The 26,312-nt window shown below is 41.0% G+C and overlaps 3 protein-coding genes across 7 annotated transcripts; 1 reads left to right on the top strand and 2 right to left on the bottom strand.

The window, feature by feature from the left end:
• Positions 1-1,102: 1,102 nt before the first annotated feature.
• Positions 1,103-5,885, bottom strand: rsph4a (radial spoke head component 4A; the record flags this gene model as incomplete). The annotated part of the gene is made up of 7 exons (XM_084549002.1): positions 4,935-5,885; positions 3,812-4,034; positions 3,000-3,275; positions 2,101-2,550; positions 1,857-2,001; positions 1,434-1,551; positions 1,103-1,331 (listed from the first exon to the last, which is right to left on the bottom strand). Exons 1-7 carry the CDS (start codon positions 5,039-5,041, stop codon positions 1,103-1,105), a joined length of 1,548 nt encoding a protein of 515 aa, XP_084405128.1. The 5' UTR covers positions 5,042-5,885.
• A 133-nt stretch (positions 5,886-6,018) lies between these two features.
• On the bottom strand, positions 6,019-11,726 carry dohh (deoxyhypusine hydroxylase/monooxygenase). The gene is made up of 6 exons (XM_084547701.1): positions 11,642-11,726; positions 9,284-9,390; positions 8,722-8,889; positions 7,827-7,903; positions 7,445-7,700; positions 6,019-6,816 (listed from the first exon to the last, which is right to left on the bottom strand). Exons 1-6 carry the CDS (start codon positions 11,668-11,670, stop codon positions 6,506-6,508), a joined length of 948 nt encoding a protein of 315 aa, XP_084403827.1. The 5' UTR covers positions 11,671-11,726; the 3' UTR covers positions 6,019-6,505.
• A 1,217-nt stretch (positions 11,727-12,943) lies between these two features.
• cherp (calcium homeostasis endoplasmic reticulum protein) lies at positions 12,944-24,073 on the top strand. Of its 5 annotated transcripts, none has more exons than XM_084548550.1 (20): positions 12,944-13,090; positions 13,998-14,171; positions 16,421-16,459; positions 17,158-17,327; positions 17,746-17,883; positions 17,976-18,127; positions 18,428-18,539; positions 18,741-18,830; positions 18,979-19,174; positions 19,537-19,700; positions 20,111-20,344; positions 20,517-20,736; positions 20,848-21,089; positions 21,186-21,319; positions 21,610-21,696; positions 21,938-22,090; positions 22,286-22,399; positions 22,488-22,582; positions 22,734-22,919; positions 23,026-24,073. In XM_084548550.1, the coding sequence occupies exons 1-20, from the start codon at positions 13,066-13,068 to the stop codon at positions 23,061-23,063; spliced, it is 2,763 nt and encodes a 920-aa protein (XP_084404676.1). In that variant the 5' UTR covers positions 12,944-13,065; the 3' UTR covers positions 23,064-24,073. The 5 variants fall into 5 exon arrangements, with proteins under 5 accessions (XP_084404676.1, XP_084404677.1, XP_084404675.1 ...); XM_084548551.1 differs by having other exon boundaries at positions 20,090-20,344; positions 20,517-20,712; XM_084548549.1 differs by having other exon boundaries at positions 20,090-20,344.
• Positions 24,074-26,312: the final 2,239 nt, after the last annotated feature.

Genomic DNA, 26,312 nt, shown 5'->3' with positions numbered 1-26,312 from the left:
CGGAGAGAACCCACGCAGACACAGGGAGAACATGCAAACTCCACACAGAAAGGCCAGCCGGCCCATGGATTCGAACCGGTGACCTTCTTGCTGTGAGGCATCAGTGCTAACCACCTCTCCACTGTGCCGCCCATATTGAAAACTCAAATAAGCAAATGACGTTTCAGTTTCTTTCAGGCTGCTACATTTCTAGGAATCTTGAGTTGTTCACCCAGACAGAAGTCTGGTTTGCGTTAATACACATCACAGTGGAAGACACAAAAGACTTATACGTGATGTAAGTTCTCTGGAACTCTAACCAGCATAAAGATAGAAAACCAGAGCCTGGTTAAGGCACCACGAAAACTCCTCACCCATGTTACTGAGCAGTCTGTCTTATCAACGGGCATCGGATTCTGCAATGCCACATAATCTCCATCCGCCAACCTCCCCTGACTGTGACTCCCAAAAACACAGTACACCACTCTCACTCAGTTTGCCTGACCCCATATGTGCATGTACAAACTGTATTACAGAACATGTATACACACACACACACACGTTTTCCCCTTTTTAAACACAGTTTCTTTAGTTCTGCTTCGTATCTATTATGGATAAGGTCAGATCAGACAAGACAAGACAAGACAAGATTTTGTTTGACTTCCACATGAATCACTTTGTCAGCTTTTCATCATGTGGGTGTGTCTGGAAAAAACATTGGGAATGTGCTCCTGACCGGTTTTGCAGAGCACTTTTGGCTCTGTCCCTAGAGAGTTTTCTCCCCATGCCGCCTCCATTGTTTCTGGTAAGCCTCACTTTCTGCTCCTTTCAGTCCTTCATCTGACTGAAACATGGTTGAGGCAACTGAGCCCATACTCCAGCCAAAGACACCGCCACTGCAAGGCCAGTGGGGCTGCGGAGGGACAGAATACCTCCTCTCTCAAAAGGGTTCCTCCATGAGCCTTTGCAGATTACCTTGTAGCTGAGTAAATCTCATCTTTAAACTACTGCTTTTCCTAGACTATAATTCTCAAACTAAAATATCAGCCAATGTTGCTCAGGATACCAATTTATTTGTTTATTGACTAACAAATACATTTTCATTTTGGATTTTTAAATGCTGTCAATCATCGTCTTCCTCCTCGTCTTCATCTGACTCCCCCATCTGCTCCTGTGCAGCTCTCTCCTCCTCTAAATCTTCTTTCAACTGCTCTTCCTTCAGCGATGGGTCCAGGGCCTCTGTGATTTCTGGTCCGCTGGGATATTCTTTCTGTGGAAGGGGGGGTAATGACGGGCTATACCCTTCCCCTGCATATTTCAGACCCCATCCAACATATATGTTCTCAAATTTCCTAGGTTAGAAGAAAGAACATGGTTGGTTGCAAAGACGGTGCCTTCAGGACACTGTGAGAAATCTAACAACGGCTGAAGACTGTTCTTATCTTATCACTTACTTTCCACAAGCATATGCAAAAGCCCCTGGCCACAGGTTAGAACGCAGCACAGCTAATGCATGTTGAGAGGTGAGACTAGAGGACAGCTTGGAGCTCCAAGAAGGTGTGTTGAACATTTCTGAAAGGTGAAGAAAGAGCAGATATACACAGAATATGTTAACGTCACATCTGGTTTGACTTTAGTTGGACCATCATTTGTTTAACCTTGTGTAACACTTCACTTAGTGACTTCAGTACTAATCCACTGTGGAAAATAATAAACAGAAAAAAGCACAGAATGAGAAGGTATGTATGTGTGTGTGTGTGTGCGATTATGTGAATTGTTGTATTACTGTTTTAGTACACTAGTCCACTAATTCCATTTCAAGAGGCATGTAGTGTCTTAATAGCTTGACAGAAAATTGTCCAAAGTCAAAGACTGACCTGCATCTTGTGAAAGGGGGGTGAGCAGAGGGGGTCCAACTTCTGGCTCGGGTTCATCGGGCTCCTCTTCTTTTTCTTCAGCCTCTGCTTCCTCATTGGAGTCTTCTTCTGGTTTCATAGCCAGGTTCACCCATGTACAGCGACCCTAAAGTAAATTTTCAAACTTTAAATGCACACACATACACAGCATTTACACAAGCAGAAAAAATATATATATATTGATCTGCTCAGATCTGACTTGTACCTGCTGGAGAATATGTTGGACATGATGCACCCACGTGGACAAAGACTCAGCCATTTCCACTACTGGAACACCCTCAAACTCAGGATTCACTTCATAGCTGTCCCGGGGTGCCTCATTTTCCTCATCACCCTCTTCCTCTCCAGCTTGGTAATAGCCCTGGGGGCTGACCTGTGTGCCTGCAGAGATCCGAGCAATCTGTGCTCTCAAATAGTTGGCTTCATTCCCAGGGAAAGGTGGGTAGCTCACAACTGGGGTATCCAGCCTCCCAGTGAAGAATTTACGGATCTGCCGAGCAACAGTAATCTGTGCAGGAGTAACTGGAGGGAGTTTTATCCAGGGGAGGCCAGGATCTTTGCACACATAGTAAACACACTTGTTAGCACCTGTGCCTATGACCTCCTTGTGCACTACTGGTGGGGGCTTATAGACTGACTGGGGTAATGGATCGATCTGTAGAAAAAAGAAAAGAATCTCACTTATTTATCTTAAAAATACATTCAACATTAAAACTGAGACATTAAATAATAATAATAATAATGACAGAAGCAGTAATAGACTAGAGACCTCTCCAGGGTGTACCCTGCCTATGTGAACATGAATTCTGGGAAAAGACCTGACAACGTGGAGTTATAACAGTTTGCAATGAATACTCACAAATTTCAGAATTTAACATCATCAAAGTGTTTGTTTCTCAACAGATTTAAAGTGAATGTGCTCATCAGTACACTGAGAGAGGAATAATCTGTATACGCAAATGCAGATAAATGTTCAGTTTGTATTAGTAGATGTAAAAAGGAGGACTCTTTATAATATATCATCATTTATCTCAAATGAGAGAAATAAAGATCTCTTCCATAATTTGCAAATTACTGCATACTGAGCACTTTCCACTTTCTCACCTCATTCTCATTTTCCTGATTACTCTCCTCTTCCTCTGCTGATTCTTCAGTGCTCTGCTCATCTTCCTCCCCCTCTCTGTACTCGGCTTCAGCAACGATATAGCTGCTCTCTGTTCCCAGAATCTTGCCCCACAGTCGGCAGTTTTGCAGCATCTGTGACTCAACAAGCTGCTTAAGTGCAAAAAAGATCCTCTGTATCTCCTCTCTACCCAGACCCACTCCAGCCTGCTCCAGGTAGAAGCCAATCTCCCTCACATTAGGAAGAGTTGTTTCAACCTGACAGAGACAGATTATCAGTGTTTCATCTCCATAATACCCACAATATACATGATAATAATACGATGTTGTATTTGGATATTTTCAAGTGAAAAGGACAATATTGGTTGAAATGGTTATTCCATGCCTGACATGTCTCGCAGTCTCATTTGAATAATGTCTTTGTGGAGATGGAGATTTGTCTGTAGGTCCAATAGGGTGCAAAGGGAGTTATTTATACCCCTAAATAAGTGAAAAAAATACTAATTCAACAGCCGCACAAAACAACAAGCGATGTGGTGGTTTGTTGCTACATTTGATGGAGGACTGTGTGTGTTACTGCCCTGGCCTGAGAGTCCTTTTTGTCACAATCAACCCTCCAGATACAAGAGTGATTTTGCCTAAATAAAAATGCCTAAAAATGTATATTTTTATTTAAATCAAGACCAATCAGGTCAAAGAGCAACAATGGCATGCTGCTGAGTAGGTATAAAATGTTTCACAGTTAAATCAAAACGTTTAAATGCATTTAATATAGGTGTATATGTTGACAATACCAGTTCCTCCTCCTGGTCCGCTTCCTCTGAACGTGAAAACAGCACACGTTGCTGTTCAGCCAGTAGCTCAGCCGCTGTAGTCTGTTGTCTGTCTTGCACGGTGCTCTGTACGTCTTGGAGTAGACCCCGCTTTACATCATGGCTTATATCTTCTATCACATCCACCACATTGTGTGGGTGCTCATTCATTACCTTTATGAGCAACTGCGTGAGGTGATCGTAGCTGAAACATTAAAGATTGGTCATTGTAGTGTGAAATTTCCCAGTTTGGGATTAATAAAGCATCTATCTATCTATCTATCTATCTATCTATCTATTTATCTATCTAGTGCCTAACCAACCAGAAATTCACATATATTGTAAGTGCATACATGTATATGGAACACCTTACAAAGTCTAAGCATGGGTTTCCAAAAACACAAAGCTAAAACTAAAGGGCAACTGGAGTTGTTGGGTTTTCCACTCATCCAAGGAGCTTCTTCAGTCCTACATGACTGGTAGGCAGATTAGTGGTTCAGATTAATCTGATTGTGTCCTGTGTTTCCTCGAGTTGTGGTTCTGGCCATCTGAAGGTTGGAATGGAGGTGAATGGAGGTAAGTGTCTGCTACTGGAGTCTGAGTCCAACCCTTATCAATCCCATCTCCAAAACATACTATATTGTTGGAAAGGGTTGGAAAGCGCTGTTTGTACCACAGACAGTGCAGGAAATTAAAAAGCAAAAGAGTGCTGTGTGTCAAGCTGTAGGAAAAGTGTAGGTTACTTGAACGTTTCTTTGAAGCACATTAACATCAGACTTGCTGTTGCTCTAAAAAATGAAGGATACTAACTCTGACTGGCATGTTTTATTATTTTTTTTTTCTATTTTTACTGCCTAGTAAATACAGAACCCTGCAATAGGCTTCTATTTTTCTTCTTCTAGTTTTACCAATACCTGCTGACTGTGAAGACACCATCTAACCAACCAGATTAGTTTTACAGTCAATTGTAAACAGAGGCTCTGACTGCGGCAACTTTTGATGCACGCTGGGCCAATTTAGGACAGTTTCACTGGAGCTGCCACCAACCAGATAATTATATTCACACAAACAATGGTTAAACAGCTGTGATAAACACGTTACTTACAGGTTCAGGTTGCTCTTCGTGCTGTTTTTCAACATGAAAGCCTTGAAAGCTGCCGCCGACTGCAGTCTGTGCTCTCTACTGTCTTGGTTTCCGTTGTTAGCGTCCATCTTTGACGAAATGCGTTTATTTCACTTATTTGTGAACGTGTATTTGTCAATATACATACAGTGAGCATAAGATAAAAACACAATGTATGTTACACGGGGAAACACCGGCAGCGCACAAACTCCGCTGGTTGCTATGGTAACAATAACAGTCGTTGCCAAGTTCCCAGGAGCACCATGGAAACGACAACTAAGGGTGTAATATAGCCTACCTTTGCCACTACGTCTTGTTGGCGCTATTCTGCGTTTTTGCTTTATTTAAAGACGCTATTGACTGAGGAGGGATCACACAGCTTACACTTGTACATTCCGTGTTATTATGTGTGCAAGTATTTAGACATGTAAATTCTGTTAAAATTGCAATATTTCTATAGGCTATTTGACTAGAGATAAGCTGAAACTGTTTGTATTTTAGTTTAGTTTACCCATTGTCAGTCAACTGTCATTCAGCTTTTATTTAAAGTTTGTCGGCCCTTGGGGGCCACCTACTGGCCCAGGGCCTTCAAACATCCTGTCACAAAATGACGCTGAAAAACTAGTTCGTGGATTTGTTTCTTCTAGGCTGGATTACTCTTAATTCATAATTACCAGGTTGTTCAAATATCTCCTTAAAAAGGATAAACCATCTTTACATACAAAGCCCTTGACTACAGGCTGTATACTCACAAAGCTGTTTTATAAATCATTTTTTGTAGGAGCTCTCTCCCGTTTATCCACAACCCTTGGAAGAACTTGCTTGAACAAAAGAATCAAAATCTGGACTTGTTGAGTTTCCTATGATGTTTCACCACTCAACCATGTGGCTTAATCAGGAGTTTAGGTTTTTATTAGTTACATCTGTGGGTGGTTTCCAACTGAAACTCACATGACGCTGAATTAAATACTTATGATATAAACCAAACATATGAAACGAGGTCCCATCAAGGTTTATGATTTTACATAATATTCCACAAACACTCCTTTTTCAGTACATACCTGGCTGGAAATAAAACATTTATTAAAATTACAAATTGTACACCTGTGTCATAACCAATGCATAGAACAAGTATCACAGGTTCTTGTCAGTTCTTCAGGACTGTATGATCACATACCACCAAGAGGAAGAAGGAAGAACCGTGCGCCTTTGCAGGAAAATCCCTCACGTTTAAATATAATTGGTGAGGTTCTTCAACCGAAAACTGTCCAGACACTTACTCAAAAATAATAAACACAGCTACACCCAATGTGCTGTGTTTAATTTCATTAAATTGAGGGGGAAAGAACATAAAGAACTCTATTCCCCTACATTGTCTGGTTTGTTTCGGCTTTTACAGTTTATTATTTCACACTGCAAGGCATCATCAAGGATTGTTCGTAGTAATAATCATTTTACTGATGTATCACCGATATCTGAAGCTTTCTTTTTATGATCATCTTAAGATGATAAGTAAATACGTTAAGGATGAAATCCTCCCCCTCTTGTGACGTTTAACCCTGTAATCTGACCAGTCCATCTGCGTACTGGAACTGGTCACTGTTTTCGTACTCCAACATGTCAAGAGCAACCTCACAGCTCTCCTTCACAACGCGTTCTTGGTCTCCGCGGTAACACTGCAGGACAGCCAGACACTCATTTTTGCCAATAGAGCCAAGAGCCTCTGCCGCTTCATGCCGGACCATGGGGTTCTCACTGGTGAGCTCCAAAGCTGCGCGCAGGGCTGGGACTGCTGCTGGGTGTTGCATCTGGCCCAGCACGTAGCCGATTTCATGACGGAACAGAGCGCTGGAGCACTGCAGGCCTAGGGACAAATATGGTAAGACATTTTTAGTTGATTTGAAAAATAGATCTGCAGGCATACATTGCAGACATGAAGTTCTCAGGTAAGATGGTAAGACTAAAGGCTGTTACATACAGCCCTCGGTAGGGCGTTCTTGCAGCTTGTTCTCGACACATCAAACAGGCAGAACTTTTTTCTTGTGTGGTGTCCAGTTACTGTTCTGTGATTGGTCAGAAACCAGAAGTGGGCGAGGTTGACGCAGAAAAGCAGAAATGCTAGCAGCCACTCGGTGAGCTTCCAGATGCCAATATTCTCAGTGTGACTGCTAATCTTTCCTGGGTAGAGATCGGCACACTATGTGTGGGTGCATACTGAATGAACGGCGAGATCCAATGGACACGGTCATCAAACTGGTCGATATCCGTAAATAATAAGAAAAGTGTCTCTCGTCGTCCATCTCCTGGATCTCCCAAAATGCTTAGTGCGTGCGTATGCTGCAGTGGGAGGGCCCTAAGAGGACTTCCCTGGAGTTTGGCGCTTATGCTTTGGGTGAAGAACAAATTTCACTCTTCTCACGGATTATGTAACAAGCTTATTGGTCACTACTATATGAAATATATGTATAAAATCATCTAGTGCTGTATCCTACCATCTCCCAGTGCTCGCACAGCCTCCTCAGTGCCCAGATTACGCAGGGCAAACATGGCACGGTAGCGTTCAAAGAGCGGCAGACTTTCATCCAACAGGATGGAGCGGAGCTCTGGGACACTCTTTCTTGGTGCTGGAGGGGCTGGGTCTACAGAGCAGTAGGGATTCTTATCTGTGCTTCCATCCTGCAGCTCTTTCTCTTGTCCACTCTGCAGCCATTCTAGCCGACAAACAGCCAACTGACATGTCTCTGCAACCTGCAAGGATTAAATGTCAAGTATTATGTTTTAGGTTTTATTTTCAAGTCATATTTTGTGTGTGTGTGTGCTGCCTATTTGCCCATTAGAAGTTACAGACTGTTGTGTTTTGTGTTATGCTCCTACCTCTATAACAGGATCCTGACTGTAGTCTTTTAGAAGGTCCAGAACTACAGGATCACCAATTGCTCCCAAAGCTTCCCCTACAATCAGACATGGCAGAGAAAGACGGACATATACATCACCTTTGCTGGTCTTCATGCACATTTTTAATCTGTGTACTGTAATAGCCTTGAAAACATGTTCTGCATATAAGGACTGGTCTCACTACCAAACATACAATGCATAATAAAAGTACATTCTCAAAGTTTGTTTCATTCCTTCGTATGTAGCTTTTACACTACTGTCAACACTTTTGGCATAATCCCCAAATTATGGCAGATCAGATAGGAATGTTTAGTGTGAGCAGTGTACTTATGAATGTACAAAAAAAGTTCATTCTCAGGTTAGTCGTCAAGCCCAATGCTTGGTCTCACTCCTGTCAGCGAAGAATTGAAATCTTAAGCTGCACTTGGCACAGACTGAACTAATGCTGTCTGCTAGTGTAGAAAAACAGGTCCTGGACTGAGGTTGGCTGAGCTTGCAGATTGAAAGGTTAGAATTCACAATCTTCTCATGAATACTTACACTATACTAATACTACACCATGTCATGAAACAAAAGTAGGTTTACAAAAATTCCCCAGTCACCACATCAGCATCAGGTAGAAAGCCTTCAGGATGTGGTATTTTGGAAGATTTGCACCATGAACCTAACAATGTGACAGAAATTGTGTGATCCTATCATGTCAACATGGAGCAGAAGGTCAATTTCCCATGCTATAAAGAACTGAGGCTATTTAGAGGGGAAATGGACCCTACCCTGCATTAGTATGTTGTTCCAAATAATGTGCTGTATTAGTGTATGTGTTTGGCAGTGAATCAACTCTTTTCATCCCCATATTGTTTGAGTGCATATTTACCTGCTTCGTGTCTGACCATTGGTTCCTGCTTTACATCTTTCAGAACCGCTGTCAAAGAGGGAATGGCTTGTTTGTCTTGCATCTGCCCCAGGCAGTAAGCCAGCTCATGCTTCAGCAGGGCTGACTCATCAACAAAAGCCTTGCTGATCCATTCTATAGCTTCAGCACCTGACACAAAATAAACACACAGATTTCCTGAAACATTTATCTTGGTTGTTTTGATAGAATTGACAACGTGACATATCAAGGAGTCATGACAAATTTAACTTACTAGTAAATAACAAAAGCTGAGTTTCAAGAAAAGTTAGTTACCTGTCACGGAGAGTGTAACCCTCTCCAAAGCAACTAGCATCTGACTAGCATATCTCTGATTTAAAATGAGCCTAGTAGAACCAAAGCATGACACGGTGAAGGTTTATGGCCGACCAAAAACAAGATCTACAAAAGATGAAGCCTGTTCCGATCATTTTAAAATGCCTGGATAGGCCTCGATACTAATCGGGACATCCCCAATTCGATGTTCATTTAAGTGTCAGTGTTTACTGTTTTTCCAAAGTTTTACCTCCCAAGTTCTTCAGGGTGAATAAGGCTCGGAATCGCTGGGTCAAGTTCAGTTGAGGGTCCACCAGAACTCGTCCTACTGCTGCCACATGCTCAACATTAGCCACACTGCGACACAAGGAGACACACAGCTGTATTAGGTATGGGCTTTTCATTAAAAAAAAGGAAAAACATCCCTCTCTTGTTGTCAACAGCGAGTCAGTTTGATCCAGTTTTGTTAATGATCAAAAACATGTGCCTAAAAATGTTTAAGCCTGTCGTATTAGATCAGTGTAAAGTTCTACAAGTTATTCACTATTATTAACTGAGCTAACAGATGTTAACACTGGGTAGGGTGATAACATAAACTGAACATTATAACATTATATAGGGGGATTAATCAATTTTCACTAGTTTTGTCAAGTGAGAGTATGTTGATTTTCTGATCATTTAATATCACATTTGGCCCTCTAAAATCTCCTTATTCTAGGCTTAGTTGATAATTTTATTGACAATGAGATTTGTATGCTTTAACGTAATCACAGTATGACAAAGACATTAAAAGTAGTACATGTCATGCCTCTGGCGAAACAATGCATTATTTTTAATGCATAAAATCCACAACAAAAACCAAGTCTCCAATACAACTCTCAAAGTTCTCAGTCATCCGGGTCATGGTATATTCAAAAACATTAAGAAAAAGCTGGACATGTTAAAGAGGTTTCATCAAAGTATCTTCTTCAGTTTCAAATGACTGGCGAGGAATTGGGGTTTAAATAGGTACATCTGTGGGTGTTATCTGTCAGAAACTCGCTTGACTAGCATCTGTTAACGACCAGATAATTACCTGTAGTTGGAGGAGGCTGTTTGACCCAATGAATGGTTCTCTAACAACTCATTATCAGTCAGATGCTGCAGCCTCAAGGTGTGAATGGGGGTAAAACTTCTTGAGGACAGATGTCCGTATTGTAGATTGACAGCAGATAATATCTATGGCCATCACCCCTGTTCACAGAAGGATTTTCCAGTTTGACATAGATGGCTTTCGAGAAAGAGGACAGGGTCAAACAGTCCCCTCCAACCATAGGTAAATACACTGCCTGGTCCAAAAAAATAAGTCGCCACCTGGATTTAAATAAGCAAATAGGTATGAGCCTCCTATTGGATAATTACTGCATGGGTGACTATCTTTCAGCTGGCAACAAGTTATTTAACCCCAGCTGATGCAATGAGTAGCTTCTCATTTCTTAAACAACCATGTTGAAAGACACACCCCATGGTCCTGGTAAAGATGTTAGTCTGTTTGAGAAGGGACAAATCATTGGCATGCATCAAGCAGAGAAAAAATCTAAGGAGATTGGAGAAACTACTAAAATTGGGTTAAGAACTGTCTAACACATTATTAAAAACTGGAAGGATAGTGGGAAACCATCGTCTTTGAGGAAGAAATGTGGTCGGAAAAAATCCTGACTGATCGTTACTGGCATTCATTTAAACGTTTGGTGAAATCAAATCACAGAAAAACAACAGTAGAACTCAGGGCTATGTTAAATAGTGAAACTAAGAGCATTTCCACACGTACAATGTGAAGGGAACTCAAGGGATTGCGACTGTACAGCTGTGTAGCCTCAAGAAAATCAGTGAGGCTAACTGGCAATAAAAGGGTTCAATTTGCTAGGCAGCATAAAGACTGGGACTCTGGAGCAACGGAAGAAGGTCATGTGGTCTGATGAGTCCAGATTTACCCTGTTCCAGAGTGATGGGGGCATCAGGGTAAGAAGAGAGGCAGATGAAGTGATGCACCGTCTACTGTACAAGCCTGTGGGGGCAGTGCTATGATCTGGGGTTGCTGCAGTTGCTCAGGTCTAGGTTCAGCAACACTATGTGCCCAAAGAATGAGGTCAGCTGACTACCTGAATATACTGAATGACCAGGTTATTCCATCAGTTTCTATATATTTTTTTCTGTATATGATCGTTGTCAGACACTAGTCAAGAGAGTTTCTGATGGGTAACACCCACAGATGCTTCTATTTAAACAGCTCCTCCTCCTTCTCCTCCTTCTTTCTAACGTTTTCGGATAAGTCTCCAATAATGAAAGTTGTTATGAATTAGACTATAACATAGTCCACGCCAATTTTATATGAAACTATAGTTTAAAAAGAGGAGGACGCGTGTTCTGAGTTTAAACTGAAATTATACATTTCTTGTCTTGTGTAGTTGACATAACAGAGCAATCAGCCACGTTTCGGACCACAAGGTGCGGTTGTTAAACCTTTCAACTATCTCCAGCTAAACGTTTATTACAACTACTCGGTACATATTTTACAAATGCCGACACTTGACAGCGAAAACTATTTGGAGAAACAAACGTTACTAACCTCATGGTCGTGTCGGTGATGTTTGACATAACGCAGTCCAGGTCCTGCAACTTTTTCTGAAAAGACAACAAGCACTTCCGCTGCCTCTTCTTCTTCTTTGGTTGTCGATTTGTAAACCAGTAAGTGAATCACTGCCGCCTGTCGGGGTGGAGGGTGGGATGCTAGATTCAAATACACCAGGGGGGTCAAACCACAGTCAATGGGTCAAACCTATTTTTATTCAGCCCAGTTACAGCTGCATAATAACCTATGAATACAGACAACTCCAAATGCGTCACTTTGTTTTATTGCAAAGAAGTACAAGAACATTATGAAAATGTTTACATTTAATGAACTATCCTTTTACAAAACATTTTATGAACCTCTTCACATTTTCTAAGATAAATAAGTGCAATTTCAGAGCATTGCCGCTATCTACTATTTAGTTCTGGGTCTCAGTGCTGTGTTATGTCCGTAACTCTTAGGAGAACAGCATGGCCCTACGTGATCAAATTAAGATTTGCAGTCAAGATAAGAAGTTTTATTGTCATTGTCTCGTAAAAACAATGAAATACAGTTTAGTAGCTCTCTGTTTCAGCAGCAATACTAATAAAAGCTATAGCAGCACACAAGACAATCTGTAATATTGAAAGAAAGCATACAGTAGCACACACATGAATGTAATTTAAAAAAAGTGGTGTCTTCTATGTAATTTTCACACTTTGCAAATTCATCTGGAATTTGTCAGACTGAACCCTCTGGTTTTGGCTGGCGAGCCCTATGTGTTTGACACACCTGAACTGCATTCTTTAAACATGAAACAGGTAGGTGTTCTCTCCTGCCATTGGAGAAGGGGTACACAAGCATCTGCTCCAGATCCAGAAAGATGCTGAAAAGCTCCCTCCCACCAGCAGTCAGGAAAAGGATTGGGACTTTATCTATTTTACTTATCTACTCATTCATCATTTACAAATTAATGTTTGTTGCACTGTCATGGAGCTAGTGAAGAACATTATTTCGTTTTTTGTTTGTAGATATTCTACAAGAGAACTATTTATTTATTTATTCTTTTTGGTCTGTGCAATTTCATCTATCTATCTATCTATCTATCTATCTATCTATCTATCTATCTATCTATCTATCTATCTATCTATCTATCTATCTATCTATCTATATTACACTCCTCACCAGTAGGTGGCGGTAATTCGCCAATTGTTCGCCAGCAGCCATTCTCCGCCTAACCTCTAGGGGCGCTGCGCGAAACTCAGACGGTACACTCACTTTCAGTGGCGCTGTTCTGTGGAATACTTCCGCTGTACTGCAGTTAGTGGAAATTCAAGTGTTCTTCAGAAATTCACAAACCGTTCTGTGAGAGACTAAACGAAGTGACGGGTATCTGGGTTTCAGGCTAACATTGTGCGGTCCGCTGTTTACAGGGATCAAAAATGGACATCCCCAACCCCCCCGAAGGTTAGCAGCAAAATCAGTGTGTTATGATTTTCATTTAACGTTAGCTTGTGTCCACGCTACCTGCTACGTAGCTAGCATCACCACTGTGTTTAGCATGTACTAAATGTGCATCCAAGCGTTTTGTGTACACTCTTGTGACGATTGCATGTGTAAGAATAGTATGAGAATAATGTGGTAGCAGCGAGCTACTGTTATTTGTTGTTAGGACTCGTTTTAAAATTAGCTAACTTTAACGGCTGGTGCTGGTATCTAAGCAACGATGTAAAACCTTTCTTTTCTAAACGTCTAGATAGACGTATTAACTCTGTTGCAAAGTTAGAATAATCAGAGTTTATTTTATCACTTAGTTTATTATTATTATTATTAATGTTATTGTTATTGTTATTATAGCAGATTTCACACCGTCTCACAGTCTTACCTCCACTACTTCAATATTTGAAGGCAGCTGTATGATAAACGTTAGCCACGTGTATAGACTTGTAATCTCAAATAAGCTTTGCATTTGAAAACTTCAGTGTGACCTGGTTATACACACCTTACACCTGATACTTCAAACAAAGTTAGGAATCAGTCAGAAATTTGAGGGTACTGCTCCACACTTGAACTTTTTGCCTAGGCAAAAACGTGCACGCTGCTGTTGACACCTTTAGTTGAAAAAAAAAAAGCAAGGGGACACGAAGAAATAGGTTATTAAGAAAAACATTGCTGACAATACTGAGTGATAGATTCTGTTGTTTTATCCACACATTGTTTTGAAAGTTTGTTATGATCCAGTGAAGAGAATTTTTCATTCACAAAAATTACTATAATAAATGTTTTTGAAACGCCAAAAATGTAATTTGATTTTGTCCGTTTGTCTGTCTGGATCTAACTGAATTTATTTCATTTTCTTCTTTTCCTGGTGCAGATCAAGAGCTGAGGAATGTAATCGACAAGTTGGCCCAGTTTGTCGCTCGAAATGGGCCGGAGTTCGAAAAGATGACAATGGAGAAACAGAAGGACAACCCTAAGTTCTCTTTCCTTTTCGGAGGAGACTACTTCAGCTACTACAAGTGCAAGCTTGCCATGGAGCAGCAACAGCGTATGTAGTCAATGAGACGGTCCACCGTAAAAACAGAATTGGCACATACATGTTTATGTGATGTTGGGTAGTTTACATCTTTTTGCTCTTTTACAACAAAATTCATAATCAAAAAAAATTCAGCTGAAGTGCAATTGAATTAGGAAGAACAGCCCAATTATTCAGGTTGGTCAGGGAGAAACATCATCATAATAATAATGTGTATTCGGTTTTGTAGTGGATTTTTCTTTATTCTTTATTACAGCCATTCAAAACTTGTTAAAGCAGCATTTCTTGCAAACACTGTGCTCATTCACGCTAACTATTTTATTATTCGTACTGTTTGCATAGAGTCGCCCTTAATGTTTGCTGCCATGTCAGTTGTGCTTTTAATTGGTTTAACAAGTGCAATTACAAGTTGCGCCCATCTTCTCAGCCACATTTTCACAGCAAAGCCACACAGGAAAACCACTGGTGTAAGATTAAAAACAACTGCATATCATGTTGATGACTTAGTTACAGCAGGGACCATAATTTGTGCAAGCTCGCTCATCTGAGCTGAGTATTAGTTGTGGGCATATACGTCTATATACGTTTTGAGGGCAAAATATGAATATGTCACTTAATGGATTTTGTTATGTCCTTTAATATCAATGGATTATGTAATAACTGTAACAGCACTGTAGAAAATCGGACAAGAAATTGCACATTTTGTGGCAGAATCCAAATTGTACTATACTATACCAGCCGAGACCTAGTGCTGTGAAAAGTTGTAGTCTCTTGATTTTCATTTTCAGATCATATGGAAAGAGACATACCGGTCTGCTCATGGTTTGATCTCACATAAACCCAAGTATATTAAGAAAGAGGATTAGCTTATTCCTCTTCAGCTGTAATAATTAAAACCACTGTCAAGACCGTATGAAAGTAGGTTATTGTTAGAGGAATATGTATTTAGGCTTTTGTAGCCAAATTTAAGGATCATATCCTACTATACGCAGCCCGAAAGAAAATCCCTCTTCCCCGATTTCTGAAACCACCTGGTGACATAAACATATCCACTGTGACGTTAGTGGAGACTGTTGCTGACACAAGTGAAAATGTCATGCCGGTTTAATTTGTCTTAAAATAACATTCTCTTTTCAGAAAAAAAAATGGTTTTTTTAGTTGTGGCAATCATTCCTACCAGTAATAATCATCACTATCTTGAACTTTGTCATCAAAAAAGTCACTGTTATTTATCAGCAATGTTATCTTAACTGTTTAAAATAATGATGAAATATGCAGGACCAAGGCTGCGACAAATTAAATGTTTTTACAAGCACAAACCAGTAATCTCTGTCTTTAAACGTAAATTATACACACACACAAACACAAACCCTGCTGATTGGTGTGTTTTATTGGTGGTCATTTAGTCATACAATACATGACCTCAGCCAAGCATGAGAAGTAAACTCTTATTAGCAAATTGGACGTGCAATCAATTTGTAAGCAATCAAAACTTGCATAGATATTTTTTGGTACGTCTGTTCATCTGTTTGCCAGTTGTATGTCATACCTCAAAGTATAAAGTTGCAGGTTGTACTGTAAACCCTTATATTAGAAAAGTTAGGGGTAGCTGGTTACTGGCACGACTTTCTAGTTAGAAACCTGGAAAAGTGAGGAGAACTTAACACAAGACAGGAGAACTTAAATTACAGCTTACTTGTTTCATCAACCTCCTATTTTCCATCAAATAACTGATCTCATTCTGTGTGTGCTGCTTTATGCAAACTTGAAACAATGCACTAACAACATTGTCAACTTGGCTGACTGGACTGTACTATACCAGTGCCATATTATATATTATTTATTACCTGGTGGAGGTACAGCCTTGTACCATTCTGTCTACATGTCATTTAATCCGCATGCTATCAAGATTAAAAACAAAAACTGGCATTAACACTAGTTATTAATTACCACATATTAGAGAGTAAATTACAGTGCTTGCAGTTTTAATTGATTGAAACGACTACTTTGAAGGAAAGGAATAGATTTAATGCTTCTGAAGTTGTTTACCTAATTTCAGTAGCATATTTTTACTCATAGGTTAGACTTAATACCCCATACTGCTTATGAAAACACACTCCGTGGTTCCTTGTTACATCTACTCTTGGTAAGGTGATCAACAGCTTGGTAATAAAAGCAGCGTTGTGCAGGTTTGCATGGAGCTCCTCTGTCATTTATATAATGCCACTGAAATGCATTAAAGTTTCCTTTTCTCCACTCAGATCCCTCTACCCACGATGGGGAGGAATTTAAATCTGAAGGTATTTATTTGGAACCAGATTCGTCCGATGAATTCAAAATTCCAGTTGGAAAGTTACATTTTATTTTTTTGCACATTTTTGCTTGTTATTACCATGTCTGTGCCTGAGAGCGTTTCTTTTGAGTTGCATTTTTCATGTTAATGGGTTTTTCTTTTTCAGTCTGTGCTGTATTTATTGTTGTTTGGAAGCTTGACTAAAGATGCCTCGGTCATATCTTACCAATCGTGCTGGTTAGGGCTGGGCATTGCTTCTGATTTCCTGAATCGATTAAATTCCGATTCACAAGGTCCTGCTTCGATTTGAGTCATTTTGAGATATTTCAGTCAGGAAATAAATGTAAAAAGAAATCAGTCCAAGGATTTTATGAATCGGTATATTGAATCTTTCAAATGAAGATCACTTTGAATCAATGTTTCTTTAAACCCAGCCCTAGCGCTGATAAAATTGTGGAACGTTTCATCTGCTTGCTGTACGTAAACCATATCTACTGTATCATATCGAAGCATTTCATTTCATTGACCTTAAGAGATCACTCTGATCCAAACAGTTTTATCTGAGCAAACATCGCAATATTGTCCTTATATGTGATGTCTGGAATACCTCACTGTCTGTGATCATGTCATCATGCCAGCGGTCTCACAGCACAAACACGCTCAAGATTAAGATTTGTAACTTCCCAGCTGTTCATTTTTTTGCAGATATGTACAACCCGGGTGCCAAAGATATGGTTGATATCCCCCCTCCGCCATTGGGGTTGATTGCTCCACCTACCATTCCTCCACCTGCTGCGCCTTCTATCGACGAGGTCATACAACAGAGCCAGTGGAATCTGCAGCAGCAGGAGCAGCATCTGCACACACTCAGACAGGTACAGGACGAGAAAGAAATGAGTAGATCTGGATTGGAACAAAGGACATATTTCCATAAGGGAAAGAATCAGTTCAATCTGTTTATTTATTTATTTTTTTGCTACTAAATAACAAAGTTATGGTAACGAGTTCCACAAATTTCTAGTCAGAAGTCAGCTACAAGATGTTTTTTCAAGTTATTTTGTGAGGTACTTTAACACAGTTGGAACATGTTTCTATTGGATTTAGTATCACACAAAAATACCTATTGTAACTAAATGCAAACCAAGGAAATAAGGATATGTAAGTGGTGAAGTGAGTGAAATCAGTATTTTGTTTCCTTCCTGTTAACACCTGTTGTGCTTAGGGCCACATTATGGGAACAAAGGCATGTTGAATAGTGACTGATGACATTTTCTGATGCGTCTCTCAATGTAGGAACAGGTTACTGCAGCCATAGCTTTGGCGATGGAACAGCAAACCCAAAAACTTTTGCTGGAAACTCAGTTGGACATCACAGAGTTTGACAACCTGCTGCAGCCGATTATAGACACCTGCACCAAAGACGCCATCTCTGTAAGTACGCCATCCATAGTGGATGGATATACCGTCCTGACGAACCAAAGAAAAAAAGGTTTACATCTCGCTTGTGTTTGTCCTCCTCTCAGGCCGGTAAGAACTGGATGTTCAACAACGCCAAGTCTCCACAACACTGTGAACTTATGACGTCGCATCTCCGCAACTGCATCACGGCTGATGGAGCTCATTTTGAACTCCGCCTTCACCTCATCTATTTAACCAATGACGTTCTCCATCACTGGTAAACAAACCTAAAGACGTTCATAAAGACGTTTGGATAACTTCTACATTTGGTTCATCAGAACTATAGTGCAGTTAGGCTGATGTGGAGAATTTACAATTACACCTTCTTTAACACAATGCCTAATTACAAGATCAGATATCTATAGTTTAGAGGTAGAAGTGTATGTAGACTTACTGCATGCATAGTCGTATCAAATCTTGAACAAGAATAGGCTCTGAGAAAGTATCCATTGTGGATAGACTTTAATTTTATATATTCCCTTTGTAAGCTGTTGTATGTTTTGATGTTTTTGCACAGCCAGCGGAAGCAGCAGAAGGATTTGTTGGCAGCGCTGCAGAAAGTTGTTGTTCCCATCTACTGCACAAGCTTTCTGGCTGTAGAGGAAGAGAAGCAGCAGAAGATCACAAGGGTACACTACACTAGCACATGTTGTACAAGACCTCAGTTAATATCTAACATCCCAAACATTCATCCATATGCATTAGTAGATAAATAAACAGTTTTGGTGCATAGAGGTATCCTGTTCTGATCACCAGTTATCAGAATTTGGTTCCTATTTTAGGTAAGAACAGATTTAAACCTGAATCTCAATCAACATTTTCATTCCCAGCTATTGCAGCTTTGGGAGAAAAACGGTTATTTTGATGAGGAGACCATTCAGCAGCTCCAGAATCCTGCCTTGGGACTTGGCCAGTACCAGGTGAGTGGTTCAAGGCTCTAATTTCACTAATATTACCTCTCCATACCTCTCTTGTAATTTAGTGTTTTTTTGCAAAACTGGCTACATTTGCATGGACAGTATTTCACTGTGACAGTCCAACATTTTACACACCGTCGTCCTCTCTCAGGCGTCCCTGATAACGGAGTATGCTGCAGTGGTGCAGCCAATTCAGCTGGCCTTCCAGCAGCAGATCCAGTCTTTGAAGACCCAGCACGAAGAGTTTGTTTCTAGTCTGAAGCAGCAGCCGCAGCCGCAAGCTGTCCCTTTAGGACAGCTGTCGACACCCGCTGAACCTGAAAAGGCTCCCTCCATGACTACACAAGGTGAGGAGAAGAGACGCACTCAACAAAATCAGAGCACGGTTTTACACATGAACTAACAAACGTGGCCGTAATTGTTAAAGTATTAAAGGAGTATTAAATGCAGAATCCTTTTAGGAAAATAGTACAAAAACATTTCCAAATTTCACTTTAAACCCAGATCATAGAATGACAATGGGTGTAAAAAGTAAATGTCAAACAGGGTAGTCATTTGTTGCTGCAGTGACTTACTACATACTACTTCAGTTAATTCTCTTTTTAATACTTTAATACCTTACTTTTTCAGCTTTCGTCTTGTCTTGTTCTGTATTGGGCAAGTTAGTGTGCGTTTGTTTCTGGTTTCAAGTGTAAATGTTATTGTGCAGGAGATGTGAAGCCTCCCATGTCAGGTCCACCTCCAGGGGAGTTTGATGGCGCTTCATCCAGACCGCAAGACTCCAGCAACCCCAGCGGATCCTCAGATATCCCCTCCAACAAGCCCGGGTGGTTCGAACCCCAGCACATGGGCCCCTGGAACCCCAACCAGCCGGTAAAAACATGTTTTTCTCAGTTCATGTGTGAATGGCGCAGACACACAGTACCCCCGTCTCTGTTTACTGGCGTGTTTTATTTATTTAATTTGTTTTGACATGCAGCAGCTCACCAGATGGTTCGCTTTCATGGCTTATTTATTTAGTGGAACTGAGCCATCAGTGACAAGCCAAATGTCCCGAGTGAAAATGGTCTTTGCTCCAGTGGATGTGTGCAATAGGTGGAAAAGAGAACAAATACAAGAATACATGTACCACTGTGGACGTGTTGACCGAAGATTTATGGCTATTTAGTCTCAGGCCCACCCTTCACAGTTCTCTTTGGTGTGATTTTGTAGTTTTTTTACAAGCAGCACTCATAGCCTTTTCTGACTTTTGTCAATGCCAGCCTCCGTTTGACCCAAACCAGCCTCCTCCCCCTTGCCCTCCTTGGAACAGCCACGAGGGAATGTGGAACGAGCAGAGGGACCCAGGGAACTGGACTGGGGCTCCTCCTCGAGAAGCGGGCCCCTGGAGCGGTCCAGGTGGGTCTGACCCCGGTCCTCCAGCTTGGAACACATACGACCAGCAGCCACCATGGGGGAATCAGCCAGACCAGCCTCCCTGGGGTCAGAGGGAGCCTCCATTTCCTCCACGCATGCAGGTATGTTTCAAATGAATACTGTAGTTTAACTTACACTGACTTCTGTATTTTTTATTTTTTTTAGTGTATACTCTGTATTTACAGTCTATAATCAGTGGGTAACATTTTACATTTAGCTGTTTTACATAAATGATTATGTTGCCTGACTTGGATTTGACTTGGATTTTTCTAGAGACCTCCCCATTTCAGAGGGCCCTTCCCACCCCACCAGCAGCCTCCTCCTTTCAACCAGCCCCCACCACCGCCACACAATTTCGGGCGCTTCCCCCCACGGTTTATGCAGGAAGACTTTCCTCCCAGACACCACTATGACAGACCGCCATACACACCACATCGCTTTGACTATGCTCAAGGAGAATTCCCTGGAGGTGAGTTCAGAGACAAAGAAATTGGTAAGTAAAACGGCCTTTTTTTATGTTTTATCACTTTCCTTGTGTTTTATCACTTTCCTTGTGTTTTATCACTTTCCTTGTGTATTACAATATTATCCACTTGTTTACAAGAAATGCCAGGTCCTCCTCCTCACCACCATCCCAATCAGAGGCTCCCTCCACCAGGTATGGCAGCGGAGCATCCTCCCTGGGGTGGAGGCCAGCACCCGGATTTTGGCCCACCCCCACACGGCTTCAATGGCCATTCGCCTCACATGCGACACCGGCAGCATCCAGTCCAAGACGACCCCAGTCTGGTGCCAAATGTACCCTACTTTGACCTGCCAGCTGGTCTCATGGCTCCACTGGTCAAAGTAAGTCACCTGGTTCTGATTTCAGGATAAGGGAATGAACTGGTAAAGTGTGATATTGGAAAGCCTCACTATCCTCCTTGTACCGTCTTGTAATAGCTTGAAGACTATGATTACAAACCACTGGACCCTAAAGACATCCGGCTGCCCCCTCCCATGCCACCTAGCGATCGGCTGCTAGCTGCTGTTGAAGCTTTCTACAGCCCTCCGTCCCATGATCGACCAAGGAACAGGTACACACACCTCAACTGTATATGCAACACAAGCTGAAGTGAAATTACAATTTTAATTTAGAGTTTCTTTCCAGTGCCTAAAATTATCAAATGATTTTTCCAGAGTAAAAAGAGTGGCTTGCAGGTTTAACAAAGTAATTTAATCTACCACAGACAACCTTTGTCTTTTAGCCTTTAAACACCGCAAGTCTACAATGAAATCCTCAGGTTGTCTTTAGTAGTTGCATAAAAGAATGAAATTGCTGTACATCCTGGAGTATATCGTTTGCTGTGGTTTGTTCCTCCATCAGTGAAGGTTGGGAGCAGAATGGCCTGTATGAGTTCTTCAGGGCCAAGATGAGAGCCAGGAGGAAAAAGGGACAGGAGAAACGCAGCAGGTGAGACTTTAAATATACTTTAAACTGTATGTCTCATATTTGGAGCTTCTAATTCCCTGTCAGATTTACAAATTTGCGCTGGTTGCAAGTAATACCAGAAGGAGAGTGGTTGTCACTGCCAAAGTCCAGACTTTTTAGTGGATTGACATGCCGGACGCTTTGTTATTATGTCCTCTTTTGTGTATCTGTCCCCTCTCGTCCTGCACCCACACCTGACTCCGTGTCCGATCATTCTTTCTAGTGCCCGTGCAGGCAGTCGCTCCAGGAGCCATTCTCGCAGCAGAGGAAGGTCTTCGTCTCACTCCAGCTCTCGCTCATCAAAGTCCTCGAGGTCACGATCCCACTCGTCTCATTCCCACTCCCGCAGCCGCTCGCGCTCCTATTCTCGATCCCGGTATGCAAACGCAAGCATAACACAGACGTCTGTATGTCTGAACGTGCATATTTTTAAGGCTGCACTGTATTTGGGAATGTGATTTGTTCAAGCTTTATCAATTATTTAGAAATGCACATGGAGGTACTTAAAGAGTTAGTCTAGTTTAAACTAGATAAATCTGTCCTAACTTGCTCAAAAACAACCCTTCTTTAGGTCCAGGAGTCGATCCAGGTCATCCAGGAGTCGCTCTGGCTCCCGATCCAGATCCCGCTCACATTCACCCACCAAGCGACGCCGTGGCGCCAAATCTCGGAGCTCCTCCCCTCCGTGAGTTTCCATATCCACTCTTTGATGTGACGGTGCTTTCTAGTCTGATTGCGTTTGTCTTATTGACCACCTGTCTTGCTATCTCCAGCTCCACAGCAGGGTTTGGTACGTCATCCTCCAAACTGCCTACGGATACAAGGTTAGGAGAAGAGAACAAAGGCCATCAGCTGCTGATGAAGATGGGTATGCTCCTTTTTCTTCGTTTCATCATTTAAGCTATTCAATATTCAAGTCATAATATTTGAAATGTTTTTCTATTTGCGGCTGTTTTCCTCTTGAAGAGGTATAATGTGTTCATCGTAAACTGGATTGTCTTGTGTTCTTGTTTTTGTAGGTTGGAGTGGTTCTGGGGGGTTGGGTGCCAAAGAACAAGGGATCCAGGACCCCATCAAAGGAGGAGACATCAGGGATAAATGGGACCAGTACAAAGGTGTGGGGGTCTCATTGGATGACCCTTATGAGAACTATCGTAGGAACAAGAGCTACAACTTTGTTGCCCGCATGAAGGCACGAGAAGAAGGTACAGACTTTCATTCAGTAACTACACATTTACAGGATATATTGGGGCCAATTTAATATGTATGAAACACCTTGAAATCTAACACTACTTTCTTTTCTTGATTCAGTCAATCGGGAACCCCAGGAGGCCCCTCCAGCTGAATAATGTCATCAGATGATGATATCAGATGATGTTGAGCAACCTCCTTTTTCCTCTGTTACCACTTCCTCCGAGGATGTCACGTTCACTGTTTTCCATTCAAGATTCTTCTCACCAGTCGCAAAGACCGCCTCTTTTCTCAGGAGATGGAACAGCCATCATTAACCCCTCAAAAACCAATCAATGTTTTTGTAGGGACACTAGAACTAACTTCAAATTGCAAAGATGAATCATGGCACTGCCAGTGAAACTTAAAGAGTCAGGCCTTCTTCATTGCGTAGGCTGATTGAGTCAGGCTGTATCATCATTCATGATAGCCAGAGGGAAAAAATTAACAATAGTGACAACATTTAGAATTTAAGTGAATTATTTAAGAATTAAAGCATCGCTTTAGAAAGTGAGACAGTATGTTAAAATGTCTTAGTTTGGGTTTTATGCTGTGTCATGTCATTTGTCATTGTTAATTGGACAAATTTCTGATTCACCCAAATAAGATTAAAATAAACTTGTTGCCCCCTAATGGTAACTCCAAAAAGGCTTTCACTTTTAATTGCAGAGCATTTTTTAAATTACCTCCGTTATAAAACCCAATGTATCATCCCAACACTTTAACACGGAACAATTGTTTTCTGATCCATGCATTCACACGGCCTAATGAAAACTCCTCCTGGATACGAACATTTGTGGATGTCTCAAAACTCAAACATGTATATATGGTTGGATAACACAAGGAGTAGAATAAAACTCAGTCATCTGTGTGCACCTACTTTTTGGGGCAAAGTACAATAAAAAGACACGGTAGCTCATTCTTTGAATCTTGTTGGTTTTTTTACTGATTGTAATTGTGATAGTTTTTTCAAGTAATTACTTCTCTCGGACATGTCGGTCTGTCACTTAGTTCTAGTTTTAGAATGAAAACCCGCTATACAAAAGTTATAAATAGGATATCCGTTGTATTTTTCTCCACAAGCACACTGTAGAGACGTGACATTACAGAAATAAACAGAACACTGACTCAAAAATACGACTTTTCTTTCATTTTTATTGTGTTCCGCAATGTTCTGTCATTATTAATAAGTAAGTATTTTGCTATGTGCAATAACTCTAGTGACCATCTCTCCCTTGTATAATCTCTTTTGCTGCAGTTTTTTACCAGTATTGATCAATTACAAGATACAGGTTCTGCCTTACCTAAAATGTCAAAAGCTTTTCACTGTAATTTCATCTTTGTGCCATATTTTAAATGTTTGACTCTTTTAACTTTTCATTTAAAAATCAAAATAACTTGATAGTGTTACGTTTGACTCACACTCCGTTATGATTTTCATAGTCTGAATCATCACACTGTACTATTTCAATCATTTTGGAATATCATGGAATACCAGATCACCTCTTTCAGTGTCCTACTTTTCCCAGACAGCTCTTTCTTCCCATTTTCTCCAACAGTCCTATGTGGTTGCTGCCTCCACTGATTAAAAGAAAAAATTGCATGTGCAACTGTTCATTTAAAAAAACAACAACAAATTTTTAGAAATCTGTTGTTAGCCATACCATTCTTGATGCACATTATTGTTAGTTTTACATGGGTACTAAAGTAGCATGCGTATGAAGATGTCAAGTCCATCGCTTCATAAACAACACTGGGGACAAAGATGATTGTTAACACCTCTCTTTCTCTCTTTATCTGGCATAGTGGAGATGACTCAATGCGTCCTGAACATTGGCCTGCTGGTATAGAAGAAGTTTGAGACACTCTACTTCAACCTCTGCCACATCCAGGTAAGGCAAAGGAGTTGTAAAGTATTTTGATCATTTATCAATAGTTCAGTGTGGAAGATTATGTGAATCTAAATGTTCTTGCTCTGCATTGCTGCAGGTGTACTGCAGGTGTACTTTGGTTTGTGAGGTGCAGTGGCAACATGCATCCACAGGGAGGAACTGCTGTTAAATGAATGGAGACAGACCCAGCGTAGCAGGCAGGGAAAATATTTTCCTTGTGCCAATAATCAAGTGTGGCAGAAACAAGTTATTACAGGAAAAAAACTGTAGTAATCAAAGACCGAACCCAGGTCAACACACATGGCATGAGACGCAGATTCTGTTTGTTTCCACAAATGTCAAATTGCATTTTAAAGAAGCCATGAAAATATTTAGATTTTACGTTTCACTTAAGCTGATACAGCACACACTATGGATCCGTGATGCTTAGGGTTAGCTTCATTAGTAATCACCAGATGCTGAAGTAACTGTACCAAAAATATGAAAGTGATACCATTTTTAAATGAAGCTTACAGGCCTGTACTTCAGTGAACTATATGTTGATTGTTCTGTTAAGCTATGTGTGTGTATAAAGCCCATGTAGTGAAGTCAGCATGTTAGATGTCCGAGCCGAATCAACAGCTTCTGTCCTACATCACACAGGATGAGTACAGGCACAGTAGTTAAAGCATAAAATGAACCAAAATCATCTGGAAACTTCAGATTATGAAGCTATATTGCTGGACCGCCCAACTATTAACCTATGCTACAGATGAGGTAAGGATGTCTTATGCAATGGGCCTGTAAGAGTAAAAGACTTGGTTTAGAATAATCAGTCTTTATATTTAGGACTTCATGTGCCAACTTCATTGCCGAGATGAGGAAAGTTTTTCATCATCCATTTAAAGGGAACAAAACAGCTAAACATCTCCCCTCCCTCCACCAGAGGTTCAGATGTGCAGCGGAGTAATCTGTTGATTTTGGGGTGAGGCTCTTTGATTCAGAGCTGAATCAAAGAGGAGTTGGCTGTAAATCATGGCTCTCACTCTCACTAAGTCATTAATCTCCTTGTTTGTTAGGTTTCCTAACAGAGAGCAGTACCAATATCTCTCCCTACGTCCACATTACTCTCATCCACCCTATTCATCGATTCCAAGACTTCACTCGGGCAGTGGCACCACTCAGCCCACTTCTACTACGGTGCCATATGTAGCCACAAATACTCAGGTATTGTCCCGTTTGTTTCACTTTTTGTTGCATCTTCTAAATCACGAAGAAAGAGGTTGAGCATCTTGTGCAAAATGGATTTGCAGTGCCAAGCTCTAGTCTGTGATTTCACCTTCTCTTGTCGAAGCAAAGTCTGATGGAAGTTAAAGATTCTGCACTAAATTTCTCAAGGTCAATACTTTAACAGTCCCTGATGCATTCCCGTTGCCTCTGGAACGGGTCCTGGAACAGATGTCAGAAAACTGGCATGGTGAAAGGGTATTGGCAAGT

Source organism: Chelon labrosus (assembly GCF_963514085.1).
Source record: "Chelon labrosus genome assembly, chromosome: 7".
NCBI classification, from domain to species: domain Eukaryota; kingdom Metazoa; phylum Chordata; class Actinopteri; order Mugiliformes; family Mugilidae; genus Chelon; species Chelon labrosus.
This window is presented reverse-complemented; position numbering and strand designations above follow the sequence as displayed.

Coding starts and splice junctions, on each gene's coding strand:
- dohh (XM_084547701.1), bottom strand. CDS start 11,670: ATGTCAAACATCACCGACACGACCATGAG. Junction 8,890..9,283: donor CACCCTGAAGAACTTGGGAG/GTAAAACTTTGG, acceptor ATTTTGTGTCAG/GTGCTGAAGCTATAGAATGG. Junction 7,701..7,826: donor GTCAGGATCCTGTTATAGAG/GTAGGAGCATAA, acceptor TAATCCTTGCAG/GTTGCAGAGACATGTCAGTT.
- cherp (XM_084548549.1), top strand. CDS start 13,066: ATGGACATCCCCAACCCCCCCGAAG. Junction 14,172..16,420: donor TGCCATGGAGCAGCAACAGC/GTATGTAGTCAA, acceptor TTCTCCACTCAG/ATCCCTCTACCCACGATGGG. Junction 18,128..18,427: donor AATGACGTTCTCCATCACTG/GTAAACAAACCT, acceptor GTTTTTGCACAG/CCAGCGGAAGCAGCAGAAGG.